General features: G+C 36.8%; 1 protein-coding gene across 1 annotated transcript; it reads left to right on the forward strand.

Annotated features, from left to right (window-relative positions):
* The first annotated feature begins 384 nt into the window (after positions 1-384).
* Positions 385-21,737, forward strand: LOC103973871 (protein RRC1). Its single transcript, XM_009388540.3, has 18 exons — positions 385-543; positions 786-864; positions 975-1,110; positions 1,250-1,295; positions 7,567-7,621; positions 9,596-9,733; positions 13,402-13,521; positions 13,609-13,774; positions 15,244-15,356; positions 15,493-15,558; positions 16,721-16,942; positions 17,971-18,029; positions 18,189-18,273; positions 18,414-18,551; positions 18,637-18,861; positions 19,210-19,994; positions 20,110-20,288; positions 20,983-21,737. Exons 2-18 carry the CDS (start codon positions 799-801, stop codon positions 21,249-21,251), a joined length of 2,868 nt encoding a protein of 955 aa, XP_009386815.2. The 5' UTR covers positions 385-543; positions 786-798; the 3' UTR covers positions 21,252-21,737.
* The last annotated feature ends 1,102 nt before the right edge of the window (positions 21,738-22,839 follow it).

The following is a 22,839-nucleotide window of genomic DNA, read 5'->3' on the forward strand; positions in this document are numbered from 1 at the left end:
AGTTTTGGCAAAGTTAATTTTCTATTAAATGGTTCAAATCTATGACATCGCAATATGACTATTGAAATAAATCAAAAAATTGGGGTATTAATTAATTATTGGTGATCACTTACTAGTTTGAATTCTAAACACAATTAATATATGCAAATATTTAAAAATAGCATCACGAAAAATTCTTAAACGGTGTTTGTTATTATTAATTAAAATTCATTATAAATATATGTACGTAAAATAAATAATTTAGAGGGATATATCTGTAATTTGACATCCTCCTTTGTTACCCTCCATCGGACGGTTGTTATCATCCATCAAGAAGGGACCCACGATTCCATCGCATTAAGTTTACGGGAAACGTAACAAGCAAATCATGAGGACCAAATAATTTCTACCCGGAGGCGTAAATTGAAGATTTGTCGAGACTCGGAAGCCCTTCTCGTTAGCCCTCCCTCGTCTCTTCGGCGGGCGCCGTCGCTCGCCGTCGCCCCCCCGAAACCCTAATAATCTTCTCTTTTGGAACCATCGGAGTCCGGACCTTCCGCTCAGGTGATCCCTTCTGTTCCTTCTCGCTTTAGGGTTTTCTCCGAGTAGTGGGGTGCTGAGCTTTTATTCGCTACTGGCTTTTATGGCCTTTTTTTCCATGACCGATCGATTTTCTCTCCTTGCCTTCGAAATCCAAAGATCTTATGTGCTATATTGGAATTGTTTTCTATTGTTTTCTTGCAAGAAAAAAAAACCCTATCTTTGTTGCCCTTTTGCATTTTGTGATGCGGTTTTGGTGGGTTTAGAGTGGAGCACAGGATGGGCTCGTCCCAGAAGAAGATACCTTTCCACAGGCACAGGGAAGCTGAAGAGGCGAGAAAGAAGGTAAGTGGCCTTCAATTTCTCTCAAATGTCGTGGAAGCGAGGGTGAAACTTCTTGATTAACGATCTTTATTTATGTGTGCGATTTTCTTTAATTGCGGCGTACTTCGAAGAGAGAAGAGGATGAAGCTGCTCGTGTTTATGCTGAATTTGTGGAGTCCTTTAAGGGCGATAATACTCCTGGTTCGAAGACGTTTGTCAGGGGAGGGGTCATTGATCCAAATGAGAAGCTTAAGGCCGGCCCAGAAGGTTAGTTATTAGAACGAGAAATTTCTTTTTTGTATCTACCACAAGCTCCTTTTCATTATATCTTATGGATGTATGCATTTTCTTATTATATAAGTGCAAATTAATAAAAGGATTGGCCTTATTCATTCGGCAATCGCAGGTGGAAAGTCCAAAGATGGGGTATCTGTTCCAAAGAAGGGAAGTAGGTAAATGAATGTACTTGATTTTCAAAAGGCGGAATCTTGGAGTTAGCCATATTCCATGCTTAGAATAATGAACCCCTTTCATATAATTTGATCAGACTACAATTGAAGGCTGACAATATGCCGCTCATTTAGTAGGAATTAAGCATTCTCGAGTAAATGGTGCTTGAATTAATATCATTTGTTTAATGTTTTGTACATACAAATAATCTTCTTTAGAGATTATTGCATTTGTGATCTTTAAACATTTCGTGTGGAGTATATCTGTTTTCTTTTGTAGTTCAGAGTCTTTCCAGGTTAGGGGCAATTCTATTCTGGTTGATGTATTCAGTGGGGTCTATTTCCTGCTTAGACTTTATGCTTTGCCTCTCTTGTCGAAAAAGGCGGTGGCTTGTAATCCTCCATCCTCATAGGCCCTGTTGTTAAGACGTAGTTGGACTGTATTTAAGTTAATCTCTTGTACATGGCATGCACTAGCTGGATTTTGCAGTTCTTTAAGAATATGCATAGTCATCTACTATCTGGTATGTTTCACTGTAGGAGATGAAAATAAAAAAAACTTGTTTGTGGTACTGTCTCCACCTTTCGTTGAACTTTGGTGTATCATGTTTTTACTGTAGTCAGTATTATAAAATAAATTTGTTTGATGAGGATTTCGATCTGACACAAATTTATATCTAGGAATGTCAATTGTTATATAATTGTCTTATATTTGATGTGTTTCTTAAGATCTAGCTTTTGCTTTGCATTATGCAAAATAGTTCACAAGAGGTCTGTTTTTTCCAAAATCATGTGTCACGGATTTTGTACACATGTGACTGAAAAGGTGGAAACAAAGAAAATGACCTGTACTTCTAGTTACTGGTCGCTGCTTTATTGTTGCTGCTGCCACATCATCACCGAGTGCTGCTGGTGTGTCACCATCAACTTTCTACCATTAGAGCAGATGAACGTGAAGCTTTCATGCTTCATCAGAAGAGATTAGGAATGCACAAATATATCTCCCTAATATAATGATCTGTGGTTCTCTCACTAACTTATAGGGCCTATGCCAAACTCATTTTTATGAGTGACCCACATAGGATGAGTAATCTTTTAGGAGTGGCTTCAGGATATATATGCATATAATATAATACATTGAAACAGATTGCAATTAGAATATCTAATAAAACTCTTTTTGCTGATCTTATGCATGCAGGTTAGCAACTAGATGCATCAAACAACTAGACAGTAATAAACTTGTGCTCACCAAAGTTTTATTCATAAACAAGGTAGGTCTGGGAAGACCGTCGAAAAGAAATTTAAGGCTCTTTGGTTACTCATTTAACAAAAAGAGAGAAGGAAACGATAAGCCAGAAGTTAAAACAAAAGAAGGGGAGAAAATTTTGGCATCTAATGCTGTACTAGTTGGTGTTAATTTTTGCCTCATTAACTTGTGACTATCAGTCTGTTTAGAAATGAAGAAAATAAGTTCTAAGAGGAAATGAAAAGGGAAAAAAATAACTTAGGCCTTCCCTTTTGTATGGTCAAACTAAAATTTCTAGAGAGACAGAAAACTCGGGCAAGAGTGATTTGGTTGTTCTGATTTCTTAGTCTTAATCTGTTGTCCTTTTATAATTTGAGGCAAAAAATTGTTAATCACATTAGGAAACTTGGTGGACATAATTTACTCAAGTTATATTTTCTAGATTTCTTTGATGCTACAGGAAGGAGTCATAATAATGTTGTTCCCCTTTCTCCTACCTTAGCTACCAAAGCAATTATTTGTTATATAATTTTTTTGTTGTCTTTTAAACAGTTACATTGTTATTCTTCCTATATTTTAGTTTTGAGAGTGAGATATTTTTGTGTCTTTACACTACCAATCATTGGATGAAGTCATTGGAGACGACCAAGGATTTTATTGAGAAGTACACTATGGTTATTTTAAATCTTTCTTTTAGTGTAGGTTGCAAGTCTGAAAAAGGAGGGAGGTTTTAAGTGATAGTGATGGCGATTAATTTGACCATTGTTATCACTCCTTAGTATAGATCATTTTCATTGGTGAGGAAAAGACATATGTTGCAGCCTCAAGAAGGTGGGACTACATGGTTTTTTTTCTTGCTGTTGGTATATCATGGTACAATTCTATATAAAAGACTTGTTCAACAAGCCTAAATCTCCGGGAAACAAATACTACCACAATTATAATTAATGCAAAAGAAGACAAAAGATCAGATAGAAGACGCATGATTTGGTTATTTGGCAAAGAAGTTCACCACCACTGATGTAATTCTAATTGAACAACCTACTTGATTAACAATAATCATCATATGTGACCATCTACATATAGGTAGTTGCCTGGATGTTTGTTAAGTTTCAGTTTGGGTATCTGGTACTTCCTGGTGGCTGGTGTTTGGGTTAGGCACTGTGCTCATTAATGAATGCTTAAGGTTGCCCAAGCACCAAAAAACTTGCATGTTCATATGTGGCTTCTTGCTTTTTTAAAATGTTTTTACCAATTACTTTGCATAATCTTTGAATTATTACCATGCTAGTGTCTGTAAACACTTGTTTGCTATGCTTCTACATTGATTTGTTCTCTGGCACTGTTTCATGTTTGTAATGTTATTTAGGAATCAAATTATCTTCAGTTTTTGGAGTATGGGTCATTCAATGAAAATCAATTGTGTATTTAATACTTGTTAACCTGAACTTCATATTTGCTACTAAAAGTTCATGAACATAGCAATATAATGGTATAATCTTATTAGTAATACATATTTATTCATCTCCTAATAAATTATATAGTTTAGGTATGAACTAAAGGTAGTATTTCATACCTAGTCAAAGGTGTCAGAATCACATGGTTGGATATAATAAACTGTTAAGGAGATGTACATAGTGATTTTTTTCTTTTTCTTCCTTTTTTACCCAAATAGTCATATTTCCAAGCCTTAGGGTTTTGCTTCTGGAGGTTTTGTCATGTATGACTTAAATATGAACAAACAAGCTATGAGGTGATTTTCATGGCCAGTCAACTTTCTAGGATCCTTATTATTATTTTGTGCCCCTCAAAGTCTTAGCTCAAGTATATCCAAACTCTGTCATTTTGTATTAGATTTGAGGCACATGCTGAGCAAGAATAATCTCCCATGAGAATTGCTGTGCTGATCAGTACATCTGGCATGCAAAGGGCCCCGAGAGTTGTGTTGGTTATGTTGACACAGGAATGATCAAATTTGGCTTGTTCTATCTAGCACAAGAGGCATTTGGATCAGTATTACATGGTAAATGCTGCTATGCTAAAAAGGTGGCAACATATGTTCCTTCGACTTTATAATCCCATGCCCAATTGTAGAGAAGTTTTTGAATGGCTATCATCATTTAACTGATTATTGTCTCTAGTGCTTTAGACTTTAAGCATAGGAGCTCCATTCCCTAGTATTCTATTATCGGGGAAAGTTCACTATTTGACTTAGGAACAGTGATTTAAAAAGCATTATACGTCAAAAGGTGCCAAGGTGCAAAAATGCCCGAGGCGCTCGACGCTCGCCCGAGCGAAATGAGGCGCTAAAATATTAAAATATATAAATTAATTAATAAATATAATTATTTAAATAAAAATATAATATTAAATAAAAAATCTTACATAATCACAATTTCACATTAACAAAAAATCTCAAAATTCAAAACAATAACAATAATTTCAAATAAATAAAAATTAGCAGTATTAAAATCAAAATAATATATTATTAATCTAATAAATAAAAAAATATTGTTACTAGTATATAGTTAGTATACTGTTAAGATATTGTTAACAGTATACTATCAATTCGATGTGAGTAGAGGGAGTAAGAGTAACAGTAGCAGTAATGGCAGTGGGAGCGGGAGCGACGATAGTGGCAAGCAACGATAGTAACGGTTGTGGCAGCAGTAGCACCGACAGTGATGTAAGAGTAAGACTGAGAGAAGCAGCAGCGGTAGTGGGAGTGGTGATAGTGACAATGGCAACAGCGACAGTGGCAGCGGAGAGCAGTAGCAACGAAGATAGGCAACGATAGCGGAGAGAGGCAGCGACAGTAGAGAGGAAATGTCAGTGGCAGAATCGCGAGCAGGATTAGGGTTGGGGAAGTCGCGAGAGGGATGTTGGGAGGCTGATATCGGTGCTTTGGTTGGTTCAATCGAATCAACTGAAGCACCGGAGACCAAACCAAACGTAAAACACTGGTTCAGTCGCCTGATTTAACCCGGGCGCTCGCTCGAAGCGCCCAATGCTTGGGCTCGAGCGAACGCCTAGGTGACGCCTCTTTGAAGCGAGGTGCTCGAGCCTCACCTCGCCTCGCCTGAGCGCCTAGGTGAGCGCCCGAGCGCCTATTGAAATCACTGCTTAGGAAAGCATCATTAGTGTGATATATATGCAATAAATGATGTAAATTGTTGAGTACCTTTTGAATAGTTTATTTAAGTTATAATTTCTTAAGTAGCACTCTTGATGACTCAGCCTGAATCTCTGGCTGCCCTTTTATTATTTGAAGATGATATTATTGTTCTTTTTTTTTTCCATTCCAAACTCTGGTTCATGTTTGTTAGCTTTTAGCGTAACGTACATCACAAAATAAAAAAAAAGACTCTACATATATTGGCTTGGTACATCTTACTGAACTGTGGACAATGTTCCTTGATAGTCTAAGATTATCTACTGCCAAACTAGTTTCTCTTAGAATTCCATATGGTCATATTTGTTAAGTCCATGGGTATCTGGATCTCAAGGCTTTTGGTGATTGATGAGTCTGGAAGTTTGGTTTCTTTTTCTTATGTTGTCTGATCGATAACGATGTGCGGAGACACAGTACATCGATGCATATTGAAGACTCAACGAGGAAGAAGAAGAAGAGGAGGAAGGAAGAGGAATGAAGAACGGGAGTTGGTGGAGGAAGAGGAGGAAGGAAGAGGAAGGAAGAAGAGGAGGTTGTGGAGGAAGAGGAAGAAGTAGGAGAAAAAGGAATGAAGAGGGGGAAGAAGGAGGAGGAAACATACTCAAAATTGGTGATGTACAGTGGGTGACAGACAACGACCAACGTCAGTAGGCTCTGCCTGTATGGCAAGGAAGGCTCGCGAACGTGAGCCCTAAACCAGCACGATTAAATTGGCTTTCTTGTCTTTGTTAATGTTTTATGGGTCGGATCGAACTGCCTGAAATGGGGTCGGTCCGCATATCGGTTCATGCTTGGACCAATACATAACCTGTGTACTGGTTTGGTTGAAATGACAGCCAATGGTTTTTGGCATGTTGCCCACATGCAGGATGTAATTTATCTTTGCATCATTAAGGTTATCATTTGGAACTCTTTTAATCGTTGTGTAGGCCTGTTTTCCACGATTTCATGAGTGAAGACATATATACATACGGTGCAAGTACAACTTGGGTACCAAACTGATGCAAACACAAGTTAAACAAATATTATAAAGGATTGAGAGATGGGATAGGTAGAAGATTGTGGTAGCTAGATGGGATTATAATCATGATGAATTTCTGACTGTAGGAAGAGATAGTCCATAAATAGAGTGAAAGGAAAAGGAGGTAGAATACTGTTGTGGGGAAGATGGAGGTCAGAAACAGGATGAAAATATTAGGAATGAGAAAAGGATGATTAAGGACACACTACATAAAAATATATTGTTAACAGAAAAGGTTTAACACTTCCATATACAAGTCTTTTAATTTAATCCCTATTTATAAGATAGATTACTAAGCAAACAAATAGGGGGACAATTCTCTACGTAATCAAATCTTATCAAAATCTTTTGGAAACCTAATGATCATACGATGCACTTGGATACCCCTTTGGACTTATGGAAGTCTAGTTAGCCTAAAGTAACAAACATAGAATCGGATTTTATTAAAAACACCCTTCTTAATTTTTTGAAAAATCTGAACGAAAATTACAGAAATATAAGTGCATTGTATTGATCATTAGGTTTCTTAATTTTAAGAAAATGTTTAGATCCAGTTAAATGTGACTCAATTACAGAAATATAATCATAAATAAACTTGACTTGACCCCTAAACTAAATCTAACTAATTTAGACTTTATCTAGGAGCATGGTTGCATCAATGTGTTTGTGCAACGGGACCATTATGTGCCAATTGCATTAATGTGTTTTTATATGGGTGAAATTTGTATGTATATATAAATAACACATGTATATATATGTTTAAATCTGCACTGTACAAGTTTACTTGTATAATTGTGTTTGAAATGTATTCTTGATGATACTGAATTTTCTCTAGGTATGTGCCATCTTTTCTGCCACCACCATCTCAAGGAAGGGAATTGGAGAAAAAGGTTAGATGCGACTTCATTTCAAACTAATGCATGTCTAGAATTTTGGGCATTTTTATAATTTGAATAATATTTTACACTGGATATGGTTGCATTAACAAAGTTGTAGGTCACAAATTGATTCTAGAATTGTGCTTAGACAACAAAAGAGTGATTATATTTAATCCAAGGTTTGCCATACCGGACTGTACCGCCCGGTACGGGCGGTACGTACCGGTCCGACAGACCAGCGGTACGCGGACCGTACTGTACCGTACCGATACTGTAGCACACTGTAGCACACTGTAGCACACTGTAGCTACACTGTAGCTGGGTGTACCGCTCGGTACACCTGTGTGTACCGCTCGGTACACCGTACCGTACCGGTACCGAGCCCGGGTCGAAACACCGGTACGGTACGATACGGCGAACCTTGATTTAATCATTGTCTCATTTTAGTGTTCATCTTCTTTGGGCTTAGCCTTCTATTGGGTTTCTACTGCACATTAGAGTCCTGAACAAACATAAGAACTTTTAGAAAGGATCACAGATTTTTAATTCATGTAATGTGAACTTAGTCAGACCTCTTCTTTTGGATGGACGTAGGATTGAGTTGAATTAGGTTGAAGCTGCATCTTTACTTGAACTTTGTTTAGTGTCTTTTCTTTTCTGCTTTTTGGAGAAGATGACCAAGGAAAACTCCATCAACTATTTCAAAGTTTAGCTTGGGCTGCACTTATTCCATGGTATATCTAGATTAAATTAATTTTGATTCTCCTTTTTTGTTTGGTTGCTAACCCAGCTAACTAATTAGGTTATAAGGCTAGTTCCCTTCCCATTTTTCGTTCTCCCCTCTTTAAGTGGCTTGTTCTAGTTTGGCTTATCTGGGTTTAAAACTAACTTTTTATCTCCACCATCTTGAGTATTAAACCTTCTATTATCAGTTTAACCCTTAGCAATCAACAGAATGTGGTCCTAGTTTTTAAAAATGGCAAATCATGACTTTAGATCTGGTCTGTGCTGACCACACTGGTCCAAAGCCAAGTGGTATAGGGTGTATATATTATTAACTATAATAATTTAAATAAATATTCAATCCTTTTTGCATAGTAGTATATTGCTCAATGGTGGGAGAAGATCCATTTAGCTGACCCAATTAATTGGCACATTACATATTGTTGTTGACTTGTTGCACTCAGCAATATACTGGGGCATAATGTTTGTATCCACTGGCTAGCCAATACTTGGTATAGACTGGCGATGAAATCCTTCTCACTCTATTGTTGACATGATTTTGCACTGACTTAAGATCTAAACTCAAAGAGATATAAGCTTACTTGGTTGCACAGAAGCAGAGAGTAGAGAAGAAAAAGTTCAGTGAGAAATTTGCTTTTTCTTGTCTGGTTATACTAATTGGAGGAAGAGTGGTGAAAATTTATTTAGGAGAGAATTGGAGAGAGTGAGTGTGAACTGAATTTCTCCAAACCCAATTTTGCTTTCTTCTGGTAATGGTGACATTTGAAAGAGAAAGGAATAATTCTTACTTTCTCTTCTATTCATCTAAATGAGAGTGTAAAGTGATGTTCACTCCTCTCATCGCTTCCCTTTTTTCCCTCCTTTTCTGTCCTTACTCTTCTCTTTTCTGGTTAAGTTAATAACTAACAGGGATTTAAAAAAATTTCTTCTGAATTATGGATGGTGGGAAAATGTCTGAGCTGTCTTTGTTGTCACATGTTCAGTTTGCTGCATGCACTGGCTTTTTCGTGCTAATCATTTGCAAAATAATTTGTCTGGTCATACGTTTCCTATCATACTTTATATTGTCTGAGATAAATGTTGTTTTAGCATGTATCATGTTCAACAATATAAACAACCAAGCAATACAGAGTTCTTATGCTTAGGGCAGATCCTCCTCTATGATCTGCTGTGCTTTATTAGCTTGACAAAGTGATAAATGTGCCTAGAATCTCTGAAACCCATTTTTGTTACCTGCTGAAGGATGAGGAGAAACCTAGGGAGAAGGAAAAGGGAAAAACACGCCATATTGATAAATTCTTGGAGGAGCTGAAGTTTGAGCAAGAATTGAGGGAGAAGCGAAATCAAGAACGTGAAGGGCGGCATATTGATAATTCTGCTGTAAGTAGTTACTTCAATCATATGTTTTTGAGAAATATTTTACTATTGCCTCGGATTTTCTGGTTGGATTAGTAGTTGAAATTGTTTTGCCAAAATTGACATTTGGGGTCCGAATAAAGGGTAAAGGAAAATTACCAGCAATCATCCTCCAAAACAGAAATAAGAAGATGAAGTGAACTAACATGTCAACTGAAACCACAGAATATCCAAAATAAGCTGCCATTTCATCTATTACTCATGAACTTAGTAACATTTGATGTATCCAATGTTTTGATATTTATCTGGATCACCCAGATCAACCAATCAAACTGTTCTCACTACCTTTGTTAAACCACTGGTTATATGTTCAGCATATCTTAATGGATTCTGCAATTAGGTTATTACATCTCTGCGAAACAACTTTGTCTATTATGTGTTTTGCTTAATCCTGTATGCAGTTTGTGATTTCATTTTGTGCAACTGTCTTAATGGTTATGTAGTGTGAGATACTTTGGATTGTGGAAATTGTGAAATCATTTTTGCTTACTTTAAAGCTTATGGTACATCCTGCAGGCTCACTCATAACAACATCTGCTTTTATGATGCAAACTTTTTTTGTTGCTTTTATCAACTGCTTTTGCTACTGAAGTACACTGCTATATGTCCATTATAAGCCCTTTTTTCATATAACCTTACACAAAGCTGCATAGAAAATGTAGTTATTTTGTATGATGTACATGAATTATCCTTATATTTTGTATTTTACCTTTTTATGGCATATTTGATCTTTAGATGTCATATTAATATTATTTGATCTTTTTGATCTTTTTTATTCACTTGATACAAAATCATAAATATAGCTTGTAGTTTGTCACTTGTATTTTTTTTTTACCTAACTAGAATAAATGTCATATGCTTGTATGTTTGCTATTTTTAGCAAATGGCTTAAATTGTCAACAAATTTGCATTAGATACCTGCTGTGTCTTATCGTCTTTAATGCCACTGAATTTTTTTTACACTTTTTCAGAATGGTTCTACTCATTATTCATTTTGATAGATTTGTTTGAATAGTTTTATTGATGTCATGGATCAACCCATGTTTGAACCATGGTTGAAGCACCATCCTTCAGTATTCGAAAAAGCAGCCATGGTTTGCGGGTGATCAAGGTACCACATGGTGCATCTATGGTATAAGGCTGCATGTAGGGGCACATGTGGGCATTACTTAAATACACAGAGAAAATATAATATAATGTTCAATTTTAAAAAATTTAAAAATGGACAAATATGTGTTGTGGCTAAATCACAAATTTTTCAGGATGATAGTTCTATTTTTTAAAGAGTTAGAGCAATAAGTTATAAGAAAATTATTAAGGTGTATCTGGTGAAGGTTATGCCATTTTCATGTCATAACATTAAAATAGTATATTAGTAAAACTGATGCTATTGAGGAGGAAATATAAACCACGTGTGATCACATTTTCTCATACCTGCACCGAACTGCATTAGCACCCACATTAATGTACACCGTTGCATGTGTGGCTGCATTTGTGGATATGTGGTTACTTATCTAAGTGGTAAATGACCTTTTTAATACAGTGATAGCACATGTATATCCAGTTGCATTGATCGTTTTTTAAAATATTGCCTTTTGCAACTCAATCAGATAAATGTGTTATTGTCTATATGGATTTTAGGCATTGGTACTGTAACCTCATTCATAGCATGCTACATTGATAAAGATTCTTATGGTCATACTCATACTTACAATTTGTAATTGTCTCAACATGCAACTAACTTTAAAATGGTGAAAGGTCATTAAAACATTTGTAGCCAGTGAGCTGGTACCAGTGTCACATCAGAATTTTTGGGTAAGAATTTTTTTCCTAAACAGTTGCCTTGGATACAATAAAAAATGCAATACTAGCTTGAAGAATCTGCAGAGAAATCTTTAAGTAACCTGGGTTTGCATGTTATTGAAACTAAAGGAGAAATCACTCCACATATTACTCTTTCAGATGAGTACACGCACACCTGGAACCGACATTATGCTTGACTGTTCAATGTGTATATATATAGTATGCAACGAAGAAACATAGACACGAACACTACACCTCACAGACACAGTGACATGTCATTTTTAAAAAAATTAGGATATGGACACAGCGAGGACATGTATTTTTTTAATATATATTTATAATATATGATTAACATGAGTTTTATAGTATTTATATATTTAAATTTTATAGACTCAGTAATGTGAATAAATAAATATCATCACACAAGCTTAAATAATTAAAATCATCAAAATCTAAATGTCCATCTAAATCTAAAGATTCATGACCCAACTAATCTATCAGCCAAAAATAACTATGTAAAATCTGAAACAATGCAAAATCTTTAACAACACAATGGCACTCTTTTATTTTCGAGACGATGCAAAATCTGAAACATAATAATAATATTCTAAAATAGGTTAATAATATGTTAACAATTTAATCAGTAGTAAAAAAACCATATTAAAAAAATAAAATAGGTTAATAGTATGTTAACAATTTAATCAACACTAAAAACCCAGATTAAAAATAGGTTAATAATACGTTAACAATTTAATAGCAGTAAAAAAACCCTGATTAAAAAAATAAAACAGATTAATAATATGTTAATAATCAAAATAAGTGATTTTTATAAAATCTAAACAAAATTAATTTACCTTTGTCGGGTGCTGGATGCTGTTGAGGAAGAAGCTTCGCCTATAAGGAAGAAGTTTCATTGGATGTTGCTAAGGAAGATGGTTCACTGGACGTCAATGAAGTTGTCGCAGACCCAAGAGCATGGGACGACAACATGGTTGCGGTAGAGGGGTCTCGGGGCGGAGGGTTCGACAATGCAACAGCAGCAAGGTTGCGATAGAGAGGGGCTCGGGGTGGACGGTCCGGCAGCACGATCGCTACAGAGGTGGGCTCGAGGCAAAGGGTCCAATGGCAACATAGTTGTAGCAGAGGTAAGCTCGAAGCGGAGGGCTCGACAGCAGGGTGAGGAAGAAGGGAAGCTAGTGAGGAAGAAGGGTTTAGTTGGGTGTTGAGGTACGTAAAGTTGATCCTCTTGGAATCTGTGAGGAAGAAGGATTCCGGATGCTTCTCGCTTGCGGTGAGAAATCCTGGTTTCATGATGCCTTGACTCCATTCGTGGTGAGGAAGAGTCCAACATGCCATCTCGAATCCAACTTAATTAAAAATAAAAAATAATAAAAGAGGATTTAGCTGGACATGTGTCAGATACGTGTCCGGTCATGTCGACGATGAATCTGTGTCTGACACATGTCGGACCCTGATACACCACTGAATCGAGCGTGTTCGTGCTTCATAGGTATGCAAACATTTGGTTACTTGCAATGTCTACAAGGGACAATTTTCTCGGAGTTCAAAATGATGCGAATGTGGTCTAGAGTTTATCGGCAAATATCATTCTTCTCTTGGTTTGCAGTACGCTAATGTGGTGTATTGCAAACCTTTATCAGTTTATCTAACTCAATGGATGCGAATGTTCTCCTGTAGCTTTTTGCTATTTTGCTAAAACCATTACATTGTTTGTCTATCACTCACATATATGCATGTAACCTTATTTTAAAATGTTGTATATGCATATTGGGATATCTTATATAATTAAATTGGTTACTTCTTTGCAGCCGCTTAGCCGTTTTGATGAGCTACCGGATGATTTTGATCCCAGTGGTAAGTTTCCAGGGTCATTTGATGATGGAGATCCTCAAACCACAAATTTGTATGTTGGAAATCTCTCCCCTAAGGTCTGTCATTATTTTTATTTCAAATATTAGTACTACAAGTACCTTTCAAGTGATTTAAAATTGTCAGTCTACTTTCTACCATGTTAGGTGGATGAAAATTTCCTTTTAAGGACTTTTGGGAGGTTTGGACCCATTGCCAGTGTGAAAATTATGTGGCCACGAACGGAAGAGGAACGGAGGCGGCAAAGAAATTGTGGCTTTGTTGCTTTCATGAACAGAGCTGACGGACAAGCTGCTAAGGATGAAATGCAAGGTGCGACTACGTCTGGTCATCAGAAAACAAAAGCTTTTGTTTGAGTATATTCATGTTTATGCATTGCATGTTTCATGCTGCTTTTCTTTATAGGACACATCAAATGCTTAAATTTTCTAATAAGGTGATGAGGTGCAGCAATTTATTTTTTTTCTTACTATTAAAAGATCTTATATGTAGCAATTTATAAATAAAAAAGATCAAGCTCTTGAATATCTGTGCGAGTCACACTTTGTTTTGTGGCTTTTACATTATTATACTAAGCAAAGTTATCTAAGCAATTAAGTGGTCGTTTGTCTTGTAATATAGAGACTCCAATGCATATAATTGGTTTTTTTAGGTAGAAAAACCAGCACAAAGAAGGGTAAGGAAAGAGGGAGTAAAAAAAAAGATGTAAAGGGTAGGAGGAACAACGTAATAACAAGGAAAGATCAAATGACCATTCTTACTTAATAGATAACTTGATCTTTTACGTGGTTGAACACTAATGAAACTCTGCCTTTGGTGATAAAAATTAATTAGATTATATGCTTCTGGTATAGCAGCAAGTAAAGAGTGGGTTATTTAATGTGTAAAAAATAGTGAACTCAACCATTAATTAGATTAATGCATGTGCTATGCAGTATGTAGGTGTTTAAGCTGAGAACAGTTTATGGTGCTTATTTGGTCAAGCAGGCATTCATGCTATGCCTATGTAGATTGCTGCCAACAAACAAACTGTTTACATACCTTGACCTGAGTGGTTAACTTGTCTCTGTGCACATGCAATTCCCTGAGATATCACTAACAAAAATATCTTTGGATTAGATTTTTTTCAAACTTCTACCAAATAAGTCGATTAAGAATTGCCATGTGTGCACCACAGTAGGATGCCTCATGGACAACCATGTGATTAAGCCCCCTGTCATCCTATTATTGGAATAGTAGGATATAAAAATTAACTAAACTCTAGTTGCTGATGATCCGTCTCTTCCAAGTCAATGTTTTTAGTGATCTGGGGACTTGTGTTGCCTAACATTGTTATGGACACATTTATGTAATCATTTCTGGCTTCATTTATATTTTAAATGGAATTGGATAGATTTTATCAGGCCCACTTTACCCAGACCAGTGGTTATTAACTTAAAGCATTGATGGATGTTGATATGGATTTGAACAATTCCTAGATTCAGCCTTGAATATGTACGCTATTTGTTTTAGTTTGTGATCTGTGACTCACCAGTATTGGTTGTTTCTGCAGAAACAGAATATCTGCTTGTTTTCTGGTGGACACTTTTGACAAGCTATTTTAGCTATCTTCTATTGATATCATTTATTAACCTTTACAAAACTGTACATGTTAATTGCTACTTAGCTTCGATTTATATTTTTTTGCTGTTATAAAGTGGTAGAGAGGTTGAATTCTAGTTCACAAATTAGTTCTTTTTGTAGTTTTACCTCATTTACAATTCTGAGCTTGTATGTTTCAGGTGTAGTTGTTTATGAATATGAGTTGAAAATTGGCTGGGGTAAATCGGTAGCTCTTCCTGCACAGGCACTGCCTGCTCCACCACCTGGTCACATGGCTATCAGAAATAAGGAGGTTCTTTTGCTTTTCTTGAGTTTTCTTTACCAAAATCATTTTCTATACTTGCTTCAGTTGGTATTCTACTTAATCATATGCAGAAATTTGTTTTGGTTGGTTGATAGTCAACACATCTCTACTGTGTTATTGGCAGGGCAATACTGTCATAATATCTGGACCCGATGGAGCACCAGTAACAACAACTCAAAGCTCCGAGTTGGTAGGTAACCTACCTAATTAACATTTATGTACTAATCATTTCATCACTTTGGGGAAATGAGTTGCTGAGATTCTTGTTGCTGATGTTTTCACTATTATCCAAGCTTACAGTCCTTTCAACATCTCGTCAACCATTGAGCAATGCTACAAAGCCAAGAGTGTTTGATGTGTGTAATAAATAGAAATTTGCTATTGTTTCCAACTAGATGTGAACAAGCTAACCCTGTTTAAAATTCCTAGGTAAAACTAGGCAGGAGCAGAAGTTACTAAAAACCTAAATTAGCATGCCTTTTACATGTTACTATAAAATCTACAGAGTAATTTTACAGAATCTCCAGGGTTCTGTTGCACTTGACCTAGGGCAACCCAGCGATTTGTTTACTGTGTGATCCATATTCATGGTATGCTTAAAAAGGCAGAAATGCCTGCAGAATACAAATATGGTCATGTGAAGTTAAATACCTATAAGATAACATTAACAACTTTGGCAACTACGTTGATCGTTTCTAGCATTATTTCTTACTATTTTCTGATTCAGATCATGATAAAATAATTGACATTTTATAGATTTTTTTTAATGCTACTTATAATGATAATGTATTGAGGTATATACATCACATTAATATTTATAAGAGCCTTCTACTTGTTGTTTTTGATGATAACCAAAAAAAAAGGTTTCTGCCAGTTCATTAGTCCTTCCCTGCTGCTTTCTCCGGTTAACAGTAAAACTGCATCATTTTAGATTTATATATAGAAGTGCTTTTAGGCCATCAAACTTTGTCATATTAACTTGTGTTCTAGCATCTTATGTGCATTCTTGTTTATGTTAAGAATTTTTTTTTAACTCAATTGTTCAGTAGCTTGATGCCTGAATATGGTATGACAACTTTTCTTGTATGATATGTGATCTTAATTCTTCTGAAATTTGGACTTTGTAAGCACACTGGTTTTGTAAGTCCATTTCCCTCAGGAAAAAGATATGGTTAGAGATCATTGTAAGTTCATCTTTAACTGATTATATTGTCTCTTTTGCATTTGATGGCCAGTTAATAATATCATTTTTGGTGATATTAAGTGTGGGATCAAAGTGTTCCTATCTTATTTGCAGACCATTAGTTTTCCTTCTGAAAACAAACATATTAAGTGCTTGTTTTTGTTTCTAGGTGCTTACTCCAAATATTCCAGACATCGTGGTTGCTCCTCCAGAGGATGATCACCTTCGGCATGTGATTGACACAATGGCATTGTATGTTCTTGATGGTGGATGTGCTTTCGAACAAGCTGTCATGGAGCGAGGTCGTGGAAATTCACTTTTTGACTTCCTATTTGATCTTCGATCGAAGGAACACACATACTACGTCTGGAGACTCTATTCCTTTGCACAGGTTTATAAGCTTTTTGATACTATTTTCGATGCAGCGGCATGAGATTATAAATTGTTTCCATTATAAATTATTTTGAGAATTTCTAGCTATAGGTTAAATTATTTATTCTGATAAGGAGGTTAGAATGAGTATGCTCCTGACCTGAGAAGAACTCAGATAATAACCTCTTCCAGTGTTTTCTTGAACTCCTCTTCAGTTATCCCCTTCCAGTGTTTCTTGAATGCCTGAGATGTCAGGATAGTTTTGTTTGTCAAGATACCAATTTCACTTTTCTGATGCATCCCATCATTTCTGGTCTCAGGAATGGATACCCATGCCCACTGTGCTGATTGTTATGTAATTGGTGCCAGCAAGTAAAATTTTCACCATCTATACCAACTTATACTGACTCCTCAATAATATTTTAGAATTTTTGTCAGTGGTATACTATTGCACCTGTCTACAAGCTGGGTGGTATTGGGTGCAGTGTGGTACCTTAATAAGACCATTTTATAAAGAACAATTGAGTTCATGCTAAGCTAAAGATTTTTTTCATCATCTCCTTTTCTAACATGTCCAATACTTTCTCTTACTTAAAGTCGGCAAAAATATATTTTATTAATACCTACTGAATGACATCATCTTCTCGCTAATGTTCAATATCTTCTTGCTAATGTCAACTGAACATCAACATCTTCTTACTAAGGCAAGAGAGCTAGACAATGTTGTCTCAATTTCTTACTAAATGATATGGCTGTGAGCTATTAAGAACTTCAAAAATCTTAGATTTAATGAAGAAAAGTTTCCTCTTTTGCTCATTGTGTATTCAATATATGATAGTTTTTGTACATTCCATTAACAAAGAAAGAAATAGAAATGTTGAATAGATGTATCTTTCTTTAATGTGATGGTAAATCTTTGGTGAGTTCAGTGAGCAATCTGACACGAGAAAGCTGAAAATTCAAGTACACAGACAGTATTCCATGATTCAACAAGAATGCTTTTGTTCTCCAATCTAATGCAATATGCTGTCCTTTGTGAAACTGCAGGGTGACACCCTTCAACGATGGCGGACAGAGCCTTTCATTATGATTACTGGTAGTGGAAGGTGAGTTACATGCATAATTTCATCTTCCATGCAAGTTTCCATTTGCTCAGCATGACTGTTTTCAGTGTTTATTACTGCTTAATTCCTGTACCTTTTTTATAATCATTTTTCTTGTTAGTTCTGATTAGCATTCAGTCTAATCCAAAATGTCATATTCAGATGGATTCCTCCTCCTCTGCCGGTCAATCGAAGTCCTGAACATGATAAAGAATCTACTTCAACATTCGCAGCTGGTAGAAGCAAGGTGAGGTTTCTTAATAGAACAAGATAGGATTTTTTCTTTCTTCTGTGAGAATATACTATTAAGAATATCTTCTGCAAGTTTTGCTATGAACTGATACGTGGTGAGGACTGCTTTCCCCTGATAGTTCATTTGTCTTGTAGCGGGTTGATTTGGAGCGTGCATTGACAGATCCCCAACGAGATGAGTTTGAAGATATGTTACGGGCCTTGACGTTGGAGAGAAGCCAGATCAGAGAAGCTATGGGATTTGCCTTAGATAATGCTGATGCTGCTGGAGAGGTAATGTACCTTGTGTTACAGATTCATGCGCTAGTTGCACCCTGGCTTCGTAACACTTTCCATGTTTTGCATCATGTAAATGCAGGTAGTTGAGGTCCTTACAGAATCATTGACTCTAAAGGAAACACCTGTACCAACAAAAGTTGCAAGGCTTATGCTGGTATCTGACATCCTCCACAATAGTAGTGCTCCAGTCAAGAATGCTTCTGCATACCGCACTAAGTTTGAAGCCACCCTTCCTGACATAATGGAGAGCTTTAATGATCTCTATCGCAGCATTACGGGAAGGATCACTGCTGAAGCACTAAAGGTAATAATCTTTCTTTGAAAGAAGTATCATGCCTAGGCCCTATAGCAGTAATGGTTTGTTACCTGCCATGCCATGCTGTCCTGTGTTCATCGAAGCACATGCCAGGACCACATTTTGTGAGATATTGGTGTGTGATAGTGCTTTTTGCCTATTCTGTGAGCATGTTGCAGCTTGCTCGATGCCATAGTCTGCTGTTTTGCTTCATGCCCTTTTTAACTGACATGATACGTGTTACTACATACTTGCAAAATTTGGTACTTAACGACACTTTTGAGCTTTTATGAGACTTGTAATTGGTATCTCTGATGACCTTTAAATTGTTGCTGCTCATTTGCATTTGCTGGACAGGAACGAGTTCTGAAGGTTCTTCAAGTATGGGCCGATTGGTTTCTCTTTTCGGATGCATATTTGAATGGGTTGCGAGCAACTTTTCTTCGGTCAGGGAACTCAGGTGTTTTGCCCTTCCATTCCATATGTGGTGATGCGCCAGAAATTGAAAATAAAACAAGTTATGAAGAAACTTATGAAGGAGGTAAGGTTAACCAGGATGCTGCACTGGCAGTGGGAAAGGGAGCAGCCATGAAAGAGCTATTAGGGCTTCCTATGGCTGAGCTTGAGAGGCGCTGCAGACATAATGGTTTATCTCTCTGTGGAGGTAAAGAGATGATGGTTGCCAGACTGCTGAATTTAGACGAAGCAGAAAGAGAGAGAGGTTACGATCGAGAGGACGATATGAAGTATGGGCAAAACCAGTTATACAGATACACAAAAGATGATAGCAGTTGGAATGTTAGTAATGCTGGGCTAAGAGAAACTAATGTTGAGACAGAAAAAAGCCCCCCTGCACTTAATCAGTTTGGTAGAGGAGCAACTTCATGGCATGATAAGGGCTCTATTTCACTAGAGACAGTAGTGGCTCCGAACAAGAAAGAAAAATCTGATCCTGTTTTAGTTTCCAAGTGGAATCGAGAGGATGATGGTAGTGATGATGAAGATAAAAGTTCTCAGGGTTTGGGTTTGAGTTATTCATCTGGAAGCGAAAATGCTGGGGATCTTGGGAAGACCGGTGCTGAAGTGAACATGGATCCTAATGTTCATACTCATCCTGACACTTCTATTAATGAAGAGAAGAGGTGGTTTCTACATGCTTCTTTTAGGAAAAATGTCTTTGAAGTCATCAAGTAATTTTTGTTCATAAAGTACCTCAGTGTCTGTTTTAACAATCTCTTCCTTTTCTTTCCTCCACAGACAGAAGCTAAGACGTCTGGAAGTTGCAGTAGTAGAGTACCGTGAATCGCTTGAGGAACGGGGCCTCCGAAATGCCGAGGAAATAGACAAGAAGGTAGCAGTTTATCGAAGACAGCTTGAATCTGATTTTGGTTTGTCAGATACTACAGATGATATAGGGAGCAAGAAAAGTTCATCTGGTAAGTGCATCAAGGACCTAAAGTTACTTTGAAATCCAGAGTATAACTAGTTCAGCTTCTGGGTCATCCATTTTGTCAAAAAGAATGCCATGCATTTTATGTTATGGATGTACTTTTCCTGGAAGAGTTAAAAGAAAATTTGATTTTTTTATCATGTTCATGGAGGAAGGTGATGACTGATCATGTTCTATTTACTTTATATCTTTGGCTTGTTTTTAGATTGCAAATTATACTTGTGGAGCCTAGCACGGAGCCATTTGTATAGCTTTCGGAAGAAGTCATTTATTATCTTGAAAAATTGGCATGCTTATTTCCTTTTTAGATAGAAGGAAAGTTATCTGTCTAAACGAAAAAGACTTTCCTATCTTGATTGGCAAGTTATGAAGTTAAAAATAATGCACTTCTAACAATAACGCTGTTACACTACAAGCCAGGCAATTGTGGTTGCTATAATATGACAGATTCTCTACAGGCACTTCTAAATATGTTTACTAGCTTGCTATGCACATTATCTTGCATAGAGTTTCAAGGTTAACATGCACATTATTAGCATGGTTCATCTTCTTTTTTAAGTAGGATTGAAGTTCTTTGACGTTGCTGGATTTATTTATTTTTTTCATTCGTTGCTTATGGACTTGGTTCTCTTCTGTTAGCTTTGGGATATGTGTTCAAATGACAACCATTGAAATTGCAGAAAGGAGATCTTCTGAAAGGAGGGAGAAGCGGGATGATGTCCGTGATGCAACCAGGAAGCGACGTCGCAGCCGGAGTCATAGCCACAGTCCTGAGAGGAAGCCATCAGAAAGGGCTCGAGAAAGACACCGTGATAGAGACAGGTCGCATGAGATTGAGATTGGGAGAGAAGGTTCACGTGAGAAGAGCGGGAGCAGAGAGAGGGATGATCATCACAACCGCGATAAGACTAGGGACAGGGAGAAAGATAGGAGGAGAAATGAGAAGTGAGCAGCTGAATCCAAAGCAGCAATTGGCTTCCAGAAGACAGATTGTTCTCAAAGGTATTTCAGATGTTCTCATCAAGGTCTAGATTGTGCGTCAAAACCTTTGCTTCAAGGACTTTGGATGTGGAAGCAGGCCTTCGTTTTATTGATGTGAACATCACTTGGGTCAACTTGGTCTCAGAGGGATTATGGAAAGACCCTCTTCCATCACAATATGTAAGCTCTCCTAGTCGCAAGCTTTGTTGAAAATAATGCCTCTTATGCTAAGAATGGAGTAGTTTGCATATCTGCATTAGTTTATGTTATGTTGGACAAGTTGTTTGTAGAATTCAAATTTGCCATATTAGCCGGTGGTGAGTTACGGTTGATCAGATGCGAGCTTCTATTTTCATATTTGACAACCAATGCTTGTCGAATTTGTATTGGAGATCTAACCTTTGTTTATTGTATAATTGAAAAAAAATCATGGCGAGCTTTCCAGTTGGTTCAAGTTGTTGACTATGATTATAATGGCAGTGCTAGGTTTTCAAGGCGAGAGATTGCTTCTCCTAAAACTGTTAAGAGTCTTCTTATGGTACAAAATGATCTTCACAAGCATGTTTAGATAAGCAAAGTCTGCATTTATGATTGGTCTCTCTGCCACTTGTTACGATAGATTTCTATTATTCCAAACTTAAATACATCAATGGATACCGTCTGCAAGAGTCGCCTTACAGATTGGTATCTGAAGGATTTGTAATGCTGCTGCTTCCGGTGAAACTTAAATTCAAACAAACGGCTCAAAATCGAACTCCATTGTCGAACAAGGTATGCCAACTCATCATTGTTTTTAGAGTCTACACATAGATTAGCTCATATTCATAATTTCATCTGTTTAGCTTTTCTGAGTTGATTTCACAACGTGGTCCTGCTAGGATTTGTCGGTTCACTCGGACTTGGGGACAAAAGAAGGCCATGTGAGATGTTGATTAAGGTGAATACACCACAAGTGAAGGAATGTGGTTAATAAACGAGAAAATAAATAAATAAGAACGACGTACAATAGCATACCTTTTGTGCAAATATAATATGGCTCACCAAAATGCTTGGCCTTCAAAGCTGTTTGATTAAGAAACCTACAATATATATATATTTTTATTTATTTATTTATATTTATATATTTCATCTTCATACGTTAATTCGCAGGATTTTGTTTACCTCCGAGCACTTTTGTCTGCCTCAGCTGCTGAGGCGGCGCATGCCGAATGGATGCCATGAATGATGTTGTTCATTATCGAGCAAACTCAGAGAACAGAGTGACTGCAACGCCTCATCACAGGAAACACCAGATAGATAGATAGATAGATAGATAGATAGATAGCTGTCATTGCTGAAGCACTTGACCCTGCAATGTTGCTCATCATATTATCTGCCCAATGATGGAGCATCTGAACCATATGATAAAATAATAGCCTGATCATAGCGTGACCAATCCGATCAACACATTGACAAGAGACTCATGTGTCGTTCGATTACAGCAGATGGCAGAGTTCTCGACGGCGAGAAATAGTCATTTGGTCTCGGAGCACTCGGAGCCAAACACCATGCAGCAG

This window comes from Musa acuminata, chromosome BXJ2-3 (genome assembly GCF_036884655.1).
Source record: "Musa acuminata AAA Group cultivar baxijiao chromosome BXJ2-3, Cavendish_Baxijiao_AAA, whole genome shotgun sequence".
Classification (NCBI taxonomy): Eukaryota; Viridiplantae; Streptophyta; class Magnoliopsida; order Zingiberales; family Musaceae; genus Musa; species Musa acuminata.

Excerpts from the sequence above, each read along its gene's own strand:
- LOC103973871 (XM_009388540.3), top strand. The coding sequence starts at position 799 with ATGGGCTCGTCCCAGAAGAAGATACCTTTCCACAGGCACAGGGAAGCT. Across the intron at positions 18,274-18,413 it reads TCGCAGCTGGTAGAAGCAAG|CGGGTTGATTTGGAGCGTGC; the intron begins GTGAGGTTTCTT and ends TTTGTCTTGTAG. Across the intron at positions 18,862-19,209 it reads TCACTGCTGAAGCACTAAAG|GAACGAGTTCTGAAGGTTCT; the intron begins GTAATAATCTTT and ends TTTGCTGGACAG.